The 15,285-nt window shown below is 53.3% G+C and overlaps 1 protein-coding gene across 1 annotated transcript in view; it reads right to left on the bottom strand.

The window, feature by feature from the left end:
* The window catches only part of LOC149990075 (contactin-3-like), a 70,375-nt gene extending 56,729 nt beyond the window's left edge, over window positions 1–13,646 (bottom strand). The window contains exons 1-3 of the mRNA XM_090265676.1: window positions 13,578–13,646; window positions 13,119–13,253; window positions 7,815–7,941 (exon numbers count right to left, since the gene is read on the bottom strand). Of these exons, the coding sequence (XP_090121802.1) occupies window positions 7,815–7,941; window positions 13,119–13,173 (182 nt within the window). The 5' untranslated portion in view covers window positions 13,174–13,253; window positions 13,578–13,646. The remainder of the gene's footprint in view (window positions 1–7,814; window positions 7,942–13,118; window positions 13,254–13,577) is intronic.
* Between the last annotated feature and the right edge of the window lie 1,639 nt (window positions 13,647–15,285).

Below are 15,285 nucleotides of genomic sequence, written 5' to 3' on the forward strand. Positions count from 1 at the left end.
TCATCACCATTATCACCATCACCACCATCATCACCACCACCACCACCACCACCATCACCATCATCACCACCACCATCACCACCATTATCACCATCACCACCATCATCATCACCATCACCACCATCACCACCATCACCACCACCATCAATGCTCTCAGGTCAGGAAGATGGAGTTACTGTCAGAGCCCTGAATGGAGTATTTCCATGACAGGAGGCACCTGTGTTTCCGTTATCTCAAAGTTCAGTTCGCGTGGGCGGGGGGTGGGGGGAGACATTAGCTCTGGAGGTGGCGTGTTTACGGCCTGGCTCAGCGCGCCTGACAGCGCCATCTGAACGCTGTTTCGTGTTTAGCTGCTAGATAATAAAGACGCAGTGACTACGTGGAAAACTGTAAAGATAAAGACTCGGAGAAGCACTTCTTCCTTCCTTCAACAGCTGGGAAGATGTAGCGGTCAGGAGCATGTGCGAGGAAACGTCATCTGTCATCGCCTCAGATCTAAAAGCTGTCACCCCAAACTGGTAAGGGAAAAACGGGAAGGATCTGTTCCATTCGCGTAAACGCGTCTCCCTTCCACTAGCTCGGGCTTCATCGTGTGGACACAGTTCCCGCCTCACTTCACCTCTGAAAAGGCAAAAATGACTCTTGAATACGTCTCTGCTACACCAACAAATGCGGGCATTTCTCTCGGCAAACTCTCCAGGGCGGGTGCGCTCTGGGGGTTCCCCGAAGACCGTTAACTTTCTTGTCACAGAGCCCTGCAATCTCCGCTCATCCTCCCGGCACCAGTCCTCATTAATGGAGCCCGTCCTCCGGTGACACGACCCTCCTCAGTATCTTACTAAGCACTGCTCTTCCTCTTGCTGAAAGTGTGTGAACTCAAAGGAGTTGTCTTTGTTTAAACTCTGAAATAGGTAAGGAATCTCTGGGCCTGGGTTCTAACCTGAGAAAATACTAATGAAAGATATTCCCATTTCAGCCTGATTTGTACCTGAAACTGTTCCTGACAGTTTCATCTGGAAAAGGAGTGTTCTGGGAAACTGGAGGTGTGCGCACACGCACACGCGCACACGCGCCCCGTCTCCCACAAAGTCTGCGTCCAATAACCGCACACATCAGGCCGGGGCTGGCAGCAGTGTCACCCCGCTGCTCGGAGCGGGTGGACTCAGCGCACAGCACGGCGTGGCCACGGGACACGGTCGGGGGTCCCCGGGGAAGCGTCGACGGGACGATGTTTTTAGCTCTGCACACTCACAGGCGTTGGTAAAAGCTACAGAAGCCGACGTTTATAAGGGCATTTTGCAGCTCATAAGGAATTCTACATCTTCGAGTGAAATCTCTTTGAAATACGGAAATCGTTTCCGCTTCATGAAAGCACCGTTCCATTCCGAAAGGCTCGCTGGGGCGGCGGCCGGGACCCACAGGGCTGCCCCCTGCCCGGGCATCACGCGGGGACCCTCGGCCGCGAGCTCGGAGGGCCGCTGGCAGCCTGCGGCGTTCGGACGCTCGTCCTACACGGACCGGGGAGTGTCTGCAGGGTCCTCGGGAGGGAAGTGGCCGGGGCTCCCGTTTCACAAACCCACCGCGCCTCGGTCAGGGCGCGCCAGGCCGCGGTGCCGGGCAGAGGTGACGACGCGTGAACCTGTTTCTGGACCAGCAGCCGGAGGGGGAGGCCGCGTGCTGCAGGCCGCAGGGTCTGATGCACCCACTTCTAACCATCGGTTACCTCATCTGTACAACTGGGTGCTCACCGGCCCAGGGCCAGGCAGGTGGAGTGAGCGAGCGAACGGGAGCCCAGCCACAGAAGGGCGCGGTCGGTGGGGAGTCTCTCCCAAACAACTTGGGAATGGTTTACTTCAAACATCATGCACGCCCTGAACCGACAAGTTTGGGTCTTGACTACAAAGCATGAGGTGCCTGATGCGGGGGACATTCTGGCTGGAAGATGTCACTGCTGAGCAATGAAAACCACACCCCATGCATCCAGGAAACGAAGCACTGGGTTGGCCAAAGCGTCCAAAGAAAAGAAAAGAAATGGTTTTCATTTTCACCAATAACCTTATTGATGCGGCAGAAAGTTGCCGGTCCTCTCAATTCCTGTCCTGATGGATCGCTATCAGCTTCACCTGGTCTACGCGACCGCGGAGCGCCGCTCAGCACGGCTCCAGCACCGATCTTTGCAGACCGCGCCTGTTCCCTCGGTCCCAGCCCTTCTCCAGACACGGCCCAAGTCTGGTGTTTTGCATTTCAGTTGTGTTTTTACCTTTCTTGAAATAATAAAGCACAACATGCTGAAAACATTGCCTATGTCCTTCATCTTTAACATTAAAATCACCACACAAAAATTCACCAATTCTGATGCTTTTAAAATGCATCCTGTTCTGACAGCTGTCACAATACAGTCTAACAAAGTGTTTCGAATGAAGTTAAAGACAACTGAGCGCTGCCGGAGCCGTCCCCGTACAGATGAAACCAAACGCGCTGTCGGCCAGCCCCGCAGAACACCGGCGGCTGCGGGCGCGCCACCGCCTCCCAGGACAGAGAGGAAACTGCGGGTAGGAGTGTGGGTGTGAACTCAATCTGTATCCCAACGGGTGAAATCAACACGGAAGCCTGAGCTCTTGGGGTGGAAAGGGGGCTTCCAGGGCCGTGAGCCCCGCTGACTGACGCCCGCCCAGAGCCGGAGGCGGCGACGGCAGCCGCACACAGGTGCGACCCGCCCTCTGCCTGGCTAGAGCTGACCCTGCGTAGGTCGTGGCCATCCACGTGACCAACAAAGGCTCCAGACGGGGGATGAATGCATCATGATCTCCACGCACTTGGCTCGTCATTACTTATTTGTCCCCCTAGGCGTCATCACAGCGGGCACCCTCTCGCAGGCCACCCACCGACAAATGACAACGGCAGACACCGACAGATCTCGCTGCCGGCGCCGTCGGAGGCACCCAGCCCCACATCCGGTCTCCCACTGGGACTTCCTAACAAGGGGGTGTCACCCCTGGAAGGTGAAATGACCGAAACTAAAAATAAATCGACTGTCTTCAGTTAGTTTGAAAATAAGCCCAGGATGTAATTCACCTGCTGCCGATGATACAGCGTCCTTCTCCTGCAAGATGCCACACTAGCACATAAAATCTGTAGGAAAAGGGGGAAAAGCAGTGTTCTAGAGAAAAAGAAATGTCACCTTGGACTTCAAACAAAGCAAAAAGAACAAAAAATGTCCTGAAATCGTTTTTTCTTTATATTTTATTTATTCGTTTTTAGAGAGGGGAAGGGAGGGAGAAAGAGAGGGAGAGAAACATCCCTGTGTGGTTGTCTCTCACTCACGCCCCCAACTGGGGCCCGGCCCACGACCCAGGCCTGTGCCCTGACTGGGAATCGAACCGGCGACCTTTGGGTTCTCAGGTTAGTGCTCAGTCCACTGAGCCACCAGCCAGGGCTCATGTCCTCAGATCCCGAGGGGCTGGGCTGGGTATGGAAACCTGGCCAGCACGAAGCACGTGTTAAACCAACAGGCAGTACTTGACCTGGGGCTTGACAGAAAAATTAGGGATTTAATCACAGAAGCAATTTGTGGTTTTAGATGCAGCTTCGAGTTAGTAAGCAAATGTATTTGTGCTCAAATGCGATGTTGGTGCACATGTTTACTGAAGGGACGAGGGTAATTACAGCCCTGGAAAGAAGAGCCCCTGCATTTGCATATTCAATCCTTCCTCCAAAAATAACCAGTTAGGCGCCAGCACTAATTGCTGAAGATATGAGTTAAATTGTGATGTTGTGTTTTAAAAAACTGAGATTTTAGAACATGTTTTATGACAGAGATTCCACTGGTAAATTGAAACATATATATTTAAAAGAAAGCAGAGATCAGAGCTACACTGGGATCATAACTAGAGTTCTGTTTCCATGGTTACAGCCCCATTCCCATTGGTCCGGGATTGTCTGAGTCATTCTGGGGAGAACGGTAGAAGATGGATGTTTGCTATCCTGCGTTTCCTGCACCCGGACTGGGGTTCTCGGCAGCTGCTCTCCTCCGACGAGGACACACCTCACGTCGCCCAGGCCAGGCCCTCGGAACAGCTCATGTGGCCCAGGAGGCCGCGATGAGTGTGTCAGCCCCGCTGACCCCACTGGAAACCTTGGGAGAAGAGCCACCGCCAAGAATCACGTCTCATTGGCCACTGTTCACAGCTGAGAGCGAGCCTGTCCGTTTCTCCCGGGTGTGGCCTGCGGAGGATGCGCTGGGTTTGCGTCCACGCCTTCCTCGCGTGACCGGAACCCTTCAGGGCACTGACAGGGACGAGGTCCTCTTTCCCGCCGAGGCCAGTCTGGAGTTCCGGGCAGTCATCCTTGTCGCCTCCTTGCAGCCTGTCCTACGATGGAGCCGCACAGAAGCGGCGACCCGAACGTGAGGTCACCCTGCTGGATGAGCCGCGGCCTGCTTCTGCCCTGTGACCCTGCCTGCCCTGACCCCAGGTCCCCCGCTCGCCTCCCCTTCCTTCTCGCATCCGGCTGCACGGCGTGTTGGGCATCGCGGCTCCCAGGCCCGGCTCAGGCCCGCGTGGAAGACAGCCCAGCGGGCCGCTCTTGGCCTCCGGACTGAATCACACGGGGAAAGAACAGCAGAGTCGACACCGGAAGTGGAGCAATCCCCCAAAGCAAGCATCTGAAAGCTTCCCTTGGAAAGTCGTGTGACCCTGGACCGGGATCCCCGCGCGGTCCCAGCCATGCTGAGCAGCTGCAGAGGCCCCGTGGCCTGGGGCTGCGTGCTAGACAGTCCCTGTCCCTGATCCAGGGGTCACGGGGGCCCCGGCAGGCCACCCTTCAGTGCTGTTACTTGCCCATCCACCTGGGCTCGGGCACGTTTTACCCAATCCAGCCCAAACTTGGGGTGTCTTCAAGGCGGAAAGGCACCTGAAGTGACCAGAAGTCCTGCCTGTCTAGGCCTTTCAATGCGCAATGGTGGGCGTTCGCCGCCCTAAGAAAAGTCGGCGAAAATCCTTCGTATTTGAAAAAGCCGCTGGGTCTCCCAGGGCACCTGCTTCAGCGTCACTGGCAGCTACAATGAGACCGAGCTCTCAGTGACCTTGGAATGTTGGGGGGGGGGGCAGGGACGGGCAAAGGAAAGACTAAAACCCTCAGTCAAACCCTGAGACGAGAGATTCTCTGGAGAATTTCCAAACCTTCAGATTTCTAACGTGGCCAATCAACAGCTCCTCTTCCCTGACGGTGTAACAACAAAGGAACTGCTCTGAGACGAGCTGGCTTCGGTCTGCGGGCCAGAGCCAGGGCCTCGGGGACGGTCTTTCCCACGACGGCTGAAGTGTGTCCTCATCTGGGGAAGGTGTTTGTGTTCCATTTCCTGGGGGTGTCGCCTCACCCCAAAAGCTCCTCCTCGGCGGCCACGCACCCGCGTGCCTCTCTGCCTGTGTACTTACGAACGTACCCACCTGCCTGTCTGTCACCTACCGAGTGCCTGCCCGCCTGCCTGCTTAGATTCATAAACACTTATCAGAACAGATTCCTTCTCTTGCTTCTGGAGAAATCCCCCACATCCTGTTTTACCTCCTCCACCTTGCCACATTTTTAGGGTATTTTTCTGGAGTTTTTAAGGGATAGTAAAAACGTACCAGCAAGCATATTTTCCTTTGGAATATTTACATCAAAGAGCAATGTAAAATATGACCTGGTTGAGTGTTCAGGTCAAAACCTCGGGGGGGAAATCAGGCCCAAAGGAAGGCGTCCTGTAAGTAAGTCGTAGTCACCCCAGGGGCTCCGTCACAGAGCCTGTGCGGGTGACGCGGAGCGGGCTGTCGCCGCTGCGTAGAAAAAAGGCTGATATTGTCCAAATAAAGAGGTTCCTGGGGCTTTTATTTAAGGTCTTAGTGCCCATAAACCTTTAGTTTAAGTGAAATTTTATACTGCCCACAGTCTTAGCTTTAGGAAGCCCTCGCAGCCATAAACGAAGCGCTGGCTCTCACTGGCTCCTCGGCAAGGACTGCTACGACGCCTGCAGGTTAACTTCCTGCGACGCCAGACGTAGAACTGACACACCGATTCAGGCCGCAGAGCTCCCGGTCTCAGGTACAGGTTTGTTTAAATCTCAACATAACGTCCCAGGCCTTAAAGGAAACATGAGAAGTACTTTGCGAATGGCAGAATCACGTCATACACATGTATGCGCGTCATCAATGTATTTAAAAACATGCTTTCGGGCATCCCGATGAACACCCGGCGCGCAGAGAAACGGTGGCCACAGGAGGCACGTCTGGGTCTTCAGACCCAACGCTTCTTGCTGTTTGGTAACCTTCCACAAACCTAATTAATCTATTCATTTAGCGATACCCTTGTATGACGAATTCTGGCACCCTGGCAATTTTTCAGCTGAACACCTTTATCATCAAATTACTCAGGTAAATGCCAGGAAAGACAACTCAGCTGACGACGGAAAGACGGCCCACCTAGGAGTCGGCCCCTCCGTGGCCACTTCATCACATTTACGGTCCAGTCTCCGAGGACGACCTCCCGTCTCGGGGAGAAGCAAATGGAGGAAATATTTCCGGAGGCCTGAGTCATTAATCTAGCTTGTGAAATGCCGCTGCTTGCCTTTTAACTGTATATTCTATTTTTCCCATCTCCACAGGGAGAGGGCGACGTGGGGGGACACCTTTGTCACCTCTGCCCGTTCGGACCCGTCACCTGGAACCGAGTTGCTGGACGTTCCCCTCACGTGCTCCACAGACAGGCTGCTGAGCGCTACCCGCCCGGCCAACGCCCAGGGGCAAACGTGCGCAGGCTGCCGGCCGCCCGGGGCCGTGGGCTCGTGACCGCCGGCAGCTCCGTGGCCGGCATCGCCGCGGGGAACAGCGCGAGGCTCGTTGGCGGGGGCGGAGGCCTGGGTGTCTGCGGGTTTCTGACAGGGTTTGCCAAGCAAAGAACTCTGAAAACGGAGCTTTGGAGGCAACTGTTCTCAGTCCGCAAAGAACATGTTTCCACGGGGCCTGCAGTGCTTTCCCGCGGCCCTTCCAAGGCGCCGGCGGAGGCTGCGCATAAATAATTCATTTCTTCATTACAGTGGGTCCCCTGAGCCCCGCAAGGAGGACAGATGTTCATCTTGTGTTATTCTCTAATAAAGTCAACACCCACCCCGTGCAAGTCACCCCCCTCATCCCCAGAAGGTCCACACACAGCTTTGTCTTAAGGGGACGGAGGTCGGATTTCTATCTTTCCTTCCGTGTACCTTTCTGTGACGTCTGAGTGTGTCGGTGAGCGGGGGTTACTCCTGCTACCTGCAAAATACAGACTTCCACGTGAAAAAAACCTAATAAATTAGATAGGTTTTTCTCTTCAAAAATGAGTAAAATGACCTTAGTAAGAGTGTATTTTGTTCTGTATTTAATGAACCTTCAAGCACACCCCAGGAACACGGGGAAGGAAGGAGGTCAGACGCTGCAGATGGTTTTTCTACAACTGTGATTTCCGAATCCCTGCACACACGTTCCGGTTCCCCCACAGTGCCCGGGGGAAGGACCCCGAGCCCCGCACAGAAATCCAAGTGTGGATGCTAATCGCCCTGCAAGGCAGTGAGCAGTCAGCGATTCGCAGGTTTCTCTTCGACCCAGAAGCCTTCCCGGGGCGTGAAGCAGTGTCTGTCCCCGGGACCCGCAGTCATGTGTCTGGTCTGGGAACACCGGGTGTGACCTCCGCTGCGTGCGCTTTGTCCCAAAGGCGTCACAAGCTGACTCCCACAAAGCCACAGCCCCCCTGCCGCCCCCCGACGCCACGTTCCTGAGCGTCAGACTCTGCACTGTACGCACCTGTAATGAGGGGAAGGGTTGCCTCTCGCTTCGCACTGTAAGGTGACGCTCTTGTCCTCGGACCCGACGGGGACCATGCTGCTGCTGGGCTCTCTGGTGAACACGGGGCCCTGGAGCGGCACCTCACCTGCAGGCGGGAGACAGCCGGACGGCCCCGTGAGAGGAGGGACCGTAAAGACGGGAGAGACAGCCACTCACGCCTGCTCCTTGCACAGACTGACACCCTGGGGGGCAGCTGCGTGGGGGTGCCATGACCGCTCGCCTCCTGGCCCCATGGGAGACAAAGGATATGGTACGAGGTCACATGCGCCGCAGCGAGGTCACATAAAGGCACACACAAGGCGTCCCTGGTCCCTCCTGATGACAAAGGCCGCCTGCCTTTCCCCTGGTGCGTGACCTGCCCCAGGACGTCCCTCTGTCTCAGCCCCTTTGCACAGCCAGGGCTGGCTTCCAGCGAGCTGAGTGCCTTCCTCAGCCCCTCTGCCTGGCCCGCAAATCAGAACGCTGACTGCGGGACCTGCCATTCGGAACGAAAAACTCAACTATTAGGTGGGACTTCCGTTTTATAAGCAGCAGATGGAGTGGACAGATCCAGCCCTGAAATCATGGCCTTTAAAAAGTGTTTCTGCTTTGGTTACGAGAACATGAACCTACTCCCAGGAGAATTCACATGGGCATGCATGCACACACATGTCCACACATACACACAGGCCCCCTCTGTGCTACAGAGTCAGAAGGGAACACGGTAATGCCACCACCACGTGCTCACACCACTGCAGTTCTGTGCCCACTGCCAGAGTGTTTCTGGAAACAAATTCCAGGCAGGAAAAGAGAAAGCTCTTTACTCTCCTGGCTTCCAGCGCTCGCAGCCTTGGAGCGGTCCCTCCGGAAGCAGAGAACGAAGAAACAGAGTAAGAGACAGACAGAGTCTGATGCTGGGGTGGGTGTCATCCCACAAAGTGAAAGGTCGCCGGTTTGATTCCTGGTCAGGACACATGCCTGGGTTGCGGAGGCAACCGATGGATGCTTCTCTCTCACATCGATGTTTCTTTAAACAAAAAGTGTGTGTGTGTGTGTGTGTGTGTGTGTGTGTGTGTGTGTTCGATGATCCCAGAGGGAGAGAAACATCCATCAGTTGCCTCCCACACACGCCCACTCGGGGAACAAACCCGCAGCCCAGGCCTGGGCCGGGACTGGGAACCAAACCAGCGACTTTTGGTTCACAGGACGATGTTCCAACCCTTAGAGACACACTGGCTGGGCACACGTGGCTGCTTCTCTCCCTCTCTTCCCCCCACCCCTCTCCCTAAAAATTAATGAGACCTTTTAAAAAGTTTCCATAATCGGTCCCCGGATGGAAGGCCAGCAGAGGATGGACTCTGGGTCCAGGGCAGCAGGAGGGGGTCGGGAAGACGGTTCCTATCTGCACGTGACCTGCGGGATTTTCAGACGCAGCCACACGAGAAGGCTGCGGGTATAGACCGCCCATCACTGGCCAAGGACGCCCCCGCTCAGGCCGGCCGATCACGCATGCTGTCCTTCACTGCAGTATCGACAGTTGTTGAAAAATGCTTTAGCCAAGGAGACCTAAATCCTCTCAGGAAGCTGATGGACAGCCTCTGTCCCTCCTGAGAGAGGTAGGCAGGAGGGCGTGGTCAAGGCCGCGCTGCAGGGAGGTGGGTGTGGGGCGGGGGTGGGGGCACGGATATGTGCTGGTTTTTATGCCGTTTAAGCCGGGGGTGGGGGGCTGGCTTCTCCTGGCCTCCGTGGCCTGAATGCTCCTCTGCCAGGTGCACGGGGAGCCGGCACTTTCCCGTCTAAGCCTCCTTTTCAGCCAATCAGACCTCGTGGCCAAAAACGCTGTGAGCAGACCGACGTGGGCAAAGCCTGGGGCCAGTGAGGAGGTCCAGCTTTGGCACTGGGCACGGTCCGTCTCCTCTGCGCCTCAGGGCTGCGGGGGACGGCTGCGTGGATGCTACGGGGTTTCATTTAAACACAACGTCCCCTGAAAGACGTCAGGGACACAGGAATCCACTTCCCTCCTAGGGTTAACGGCTCCTTACTGGGACAAATAGTTTCCAAGGACGGCCAAAATATCAGTCGCTTCCAGCGCAATGATTGCTCACTACAATTTTAAGAGACGTATTTGATTAAATAAGAATACTTTAGAAACTTGACAGACATGTGATTGTTTCCATGATGGCCTTTTTAATGAGGCATCAATAATTTTAGTGACCCAAGGAAATTTCTCTCCAAAAGAGTCTCACTTACTTTCAGTTGAGATGGAAGTGTACATAAATATGCTTTGTCCCCCCGCCCCGTACAACTACAGCAAAAATTACAACTCGATTATGAAAAAAATATCACCCAGAATTGTCGGAAAATCGAGCTATATAGAAGTCCAACCACCAAGGATTTAAAGAAGTCACATTCATTCAGATGGGTGCCTAAGACAGGGAGTCAGAGCAGCTCTACCTAATACACAGAAACACACACAGGGAGGCTGCCAGAATGAGGAGAAAGAAACATGGCCCAAATGGAAGAACAGAACAAAACTGCAGAAAAAGAACTAAACAAAGTGGAGATAACCTATCAGACGCAGAGTTCAAAACACTGGTGATCAGAATGAGGAACTCACTGGGTGCTGCAACAACGTAAAAAAGGCCGAGGCAGAAGTGAAGGTTAAAGTGAAATAAAGGAAAACCTACAGGAACCCAACAGTGGAAGGGAGGAAGCTGAGGATGAAATCAATGATTTGGAACAAAAGGAAGAAAAAAGCCTTCCATCAGAGCAGCAAGAGGAAAAAAAATTCAAGAAAACAAGGAGAGGCTTAGGAACCTCTGGGACAACTTTAAACGTGACAACAACTGAATCATAGGGATGCCAGAAGGAGAAGAGGAAGAGCAAGGGATTGAAAACTTATTTGAAAAAATAATGAAAGAAAACTTCCCTAATCTGGTGAAGTAAACAGACATGCAAGTCCAGGAAGCACGGTGAGTCCCAAACAAGCTAGACCCAAAGAGGTCCACACCAAGACACATCATCATTAAAATGCCAAAGGCTCAAGATAAAGGGAGAATCTTAAGGTCAGCAAGAGAAAGGCAGAGAGTTACCTACAAAGGGGTGCCTATAATACTATCACCTAATTTCTCAAAAGACACTTTGCAGGCAGGAAGGGACTGGCAAGCAGTATTCAATGTGATGAAAAGCAAGGACTTACAACCAGGATTACTCTATCCAGAAAAGCTATCATTTAGAATGAAGGGCAGATGAAGTGCTTCCCAGACAAGGTAAAGCTAAAGGAGTTCATCATCACCAAGCCATTATTATATGAAATGTTAAAGGGACACATCTAAGAAAAAGAGGATCAAAACTATGAGCATTAAAATGACAACAAACTCACAACTATCTACAACAGAACTTAAAAAACTAAGACCAACTAAGCAAACAACCAGAACAGGAGCAGAATCACAGGTATGGGGATTGTTTGGAGGGTTATCAGCTGGGAGGGGGAGGGGGAGAAACGGGGAAATGGTGCAGGGACTAAGAAACATAATTGGTTGGTACAAAATAGACAGGGGGAAGTTGAGAATAATATAGGAAAGGGTGAAGCCAAAGAACTTATATACACGACACATGGACATGAACTAAGGGGGTGGGATTGCTGGAGGGAAGGGGGTACTGGGCAGAGGGGAGCAAAGGGGAGAAACTGGGACCGCTGTAACAGCATAATCAATAAAATGCATTTTTTTAAAAAGAGTTCCATTTACCTAGCTAGTCCCACTAGAGATTCAAACGGAAAACAGGACAGATCGGACCCTACAAAGCTGAGACTCTCCATGGCGTTGACTCAGGACCTGTCTGTGTTCACCTGAAACCCGAGCTCACCTGCCGAAGGTGAGACTTTGCAGCCGGCACAGCCCCAGGCAGGTTCACGGCGTCTCCCGTGAAACCCACAGACCAGTCAGGTTCTGCCCGCGCGTGTCAGAGATGCCCTCCGACAGGGACCGAGCACAGGCCACAGACACACCCCTCCAACATTCCAGGAGCCGCATTAAAAACGGTTAAAAGGAACAAGTGAAACTTAAGACTACTTTTATCTGACCGACTAGATCTAAAATATCATCAGTTCAACATTTAGTCAATATAAAACTGAGGTATTTTAGTTATGTATCATTATTCTTAATATTTTCGGAAAGAAGTCTGCAGTTCTGCATCCATTTTATACTGATGGTGCCTCTCACCTTCGGCCTGACATCTGCTGTGAGCACCGAGGGTCCGACAGGCTAAGCAATTAACTAGCAGGTAATTAAGCAGGAATCCAACAGCTTCCTTGCGTCTCTCCCCCACTTTGTGCCATAAAAAGAAACTACTGAAGCCTTAGAGATCAGCGATTAGGGAGCCGCGCGCTGGTTTCCCGGACAGAAAGCAACCCTGAGAGGGCAATGCTGACTGGGAAAGTTCCCGAAACCCTGAGGCTGTCTCCTCGCCTCGGAAATAGAGACGCCTCCTGCCTGGCGTGTTTGGGGGGCAGACGGGCCGCATGGAGCTCCCCCAGCGCCTGGTCCGCAGGAATGGGCGTCTGTTCACCCCCTCGGTACTGTTCCTAGTTCTATTGTTGTCACCAGGGGCTTCGTCCTCCAAGGAAGAGAGAAAACACAAATTATCAAGCGTTTGCTTCATTTACTGAGTTTCTGGAAAAGACTTTTAACTTGAATACGTTAAAAAAAAATGCCCCAATGTTGGCGATCAGAATATCACATTAACAAGCCAGCCTTTTAATCAAAAATGTCCACGGGTCCAGAAGGGGGCCCTGTGCTCTGGACGTGAAGGGCTGCGTGCAGTCAGCACCCCAGAAAGTTGCTAAGAGCAGCACGTTTCCCGTGTCCTAATTAGAGAGGTCGCCAACTCCCCGGGTAATACCCTGCACGTAACTTCCCACACATCAATTAATCCAACTCTCCCTTATCACCCCTTACAGCGCTTTCACCAACACAGCCGCAGAATCAAGTGGGCCTTCCAGGGTTTTAAAAGATTATATTGATTTATTTTTAGAGTGAGGGGGAGGGAGTGAGAAAGAGGCAGAGAAACATCAGCGTGAGAGAGAAACATCGTATCTGCTATGGAAATACAACAGCCAAAATTAGAAGCCGAAATGAGAATCTGAAGAGAGAATCTCCATTTTATCTCCGAAAAAGAAATTGTTTGCTTTGCTGCTGCCAGAGTATTACTTCAACATTTAAAATCACTGACTACATGACTCAAGCACAGTTTTAACCTCAACTTAGAACAGCTTATTTTTACCTCCTAGGCAGCCAATGAGTGACAGTAGGATCAGCTGTTTCCATGACAACATCATCCTTAGCTGCCCAAAGCAAGGGCCGCTCTTGTCCCGTCTCTGATGAACAGGATGCTTTGTCTTCAGGTAAATCCTTTAATCTGTAAAATACATGTACAAGGAAGTTAGACTTGAAAAATGAGTTGCTTTAGAAAACAGATTTTCTTCTTTTCATAAAACTGTAAGCCATTCAAAATCCTCAAATGAATCTTTTTGATGCAAAAGAGAAGAGCTATAAAATGTAGACACTTAGTAACTGATACTTTATGTAACTGAGAGGCAGATGGAAGTGGCTTTACAAAATCAGAAATGCCCAGCAGTGCTAAAACGTTAAATATTGCTGCATTAAATATTGCTGCATTAAATATTAAAACTTGGGCTAGATAATCATCACCGCAGATAAGCTATAACGCTGAAATTCTAACTTTTCTCATTCTCTCTAGTAATGACATTTTGGTAAAACGGAGGGTCCCTCTTGCAGATGTCGGAAGCACGCTGGCTGAGGCCCGAGTCTCTCCCCAGGAACGGGAGTGACAAACGTCATTTCCGCTGCTCACGGTCAGTGTATCGTCAGCTCCCGACTGCACAGACCCAAATGCTCATGGTGGAAATTGCTCGGCCCGACATCTTGCCAAGGAAACTACTTTCTTTCGTACCTTCTTCAATTTTCACCAACTTAAACGTGCGGGTGGAGAGAAACCACCATGTGAAATATCCTGCGTCATTTCCAGCGGCCAGTTAACCCCGGTCACCCTGCGTGGTCAGGGGTCACGCAGACCAGCTGCCCACCGAGAACCAGGGACCCGCTCTGGCTGCGCCGACCAGCGAGGTCCTCACGCTGGCGGGAAGGCGCCTGCTGGGACTCGGCGGCGGCCACGGACGGGGCTGGGTGAGCTGTCGCCGAGCCAAGGAGACATCCCAGCTTTCTTAAGATGGCGGTTCTTAAAAACCAGGATCTGACGTGATGTATTCCATCAGAACTGTGTCCCAAATAATCATATCAGAAGGGAAAATAGAGCAACGCCCCAGTTATGTTCCTAAAATAACCCAGCCAACCAGTCATTCCTACAGCGATGCTGTCTGTTCCCCTGCGCTGTGACCTAAGTCAGAGGGGACACCGCGGCTGGACGCCAGGACTGGCCACTCTGACCTGCCTGCGGAAGCCGGGACCGTGGGCCTAGTCAGACCCGGGAGCCCCCCACCGCCTGCGCGAGAGGCTGCGTGCGTCTCAGCCCGGGCCCCTGGGGATGCAGATGCCGCTCCGTGAACCACATGCAAGCGCGTTACCCGGCAGGTGGGAGACACGGCCTCGGGGCCTGGCAGGTGCGGGGGGGGGGGGGGGGGGAAGAAGGCAGTGGATCGGGTGAGACACGCAGCCACCGCGTGCGGGGACTCACGCGCCACCCCGGGCACGGGCAGCTCCGGAAGTGCAGCCTGGGTCCTCAGGGGCAGGGCTGGGGAATTCACACACCAACCCCCTAGTCACCGCCTGGAGGCTCTTCTCGGGGGTAGTAACTGCCGCACTCCCACAGGCCACGCAGTGGCTTCAGGTCAAACGACACACATGGCGGCCACGCGAGTGGGCGTGGCAGCGTCTGTAGCCCAAGGCCCATTACACTAGCTGGGAAGCCGTTCTCACCGGCGTCAGCTGACAGGGCACAGAGGGCCGGTGACCCAGGGCTTCTGTAAGTGGTGCGGGGGGCTGGGGCGGGGGACTTCCAGCCCAATCCCTGTGCTTGGGCTGAGTAACCAGGCAGAGCCTCCCTTTCCTTCTGCTCCATCAGTGACGGGCTCTGCACCCTTGTCTCCTCCACCGCAGCCGGAATGACAACGGGAGTCGCCCCGGACAGTGCACAACCACTGCACCCTGCTGACTGTGCACGCCAGGAAGCTGCGGGCTGGAAATGTGAGCTCACACGTGTGCACGCACATCTACACACACGCATGCACGCACATGCACACACTCACAATGCACGCACACCTGTGCACACACACCCACACACGAGCACACGCCTGCACACACCCACACACGTGCACACACCATGCACACGCACACAGGTGCACAATGTACACACCCACACATGCTTCGACATGTGCACATATCTATGCACCTCACGCACACATGCATCCGCA

This window comes from Furipterus horrens, unplaced genomic scaffold (assembly GCF_987537825.1).
Source record: "Furipterus horrens unplaced genomic scaffold, mFurHor1.1.pri manual_scaffold_29, whole genome shotgun sequence".
NCBI lineage: Eukaryota > Metazoa > Chordata > Mammalia > Chiroptera > Furipteridae > Furipterus > Furipterus horrens.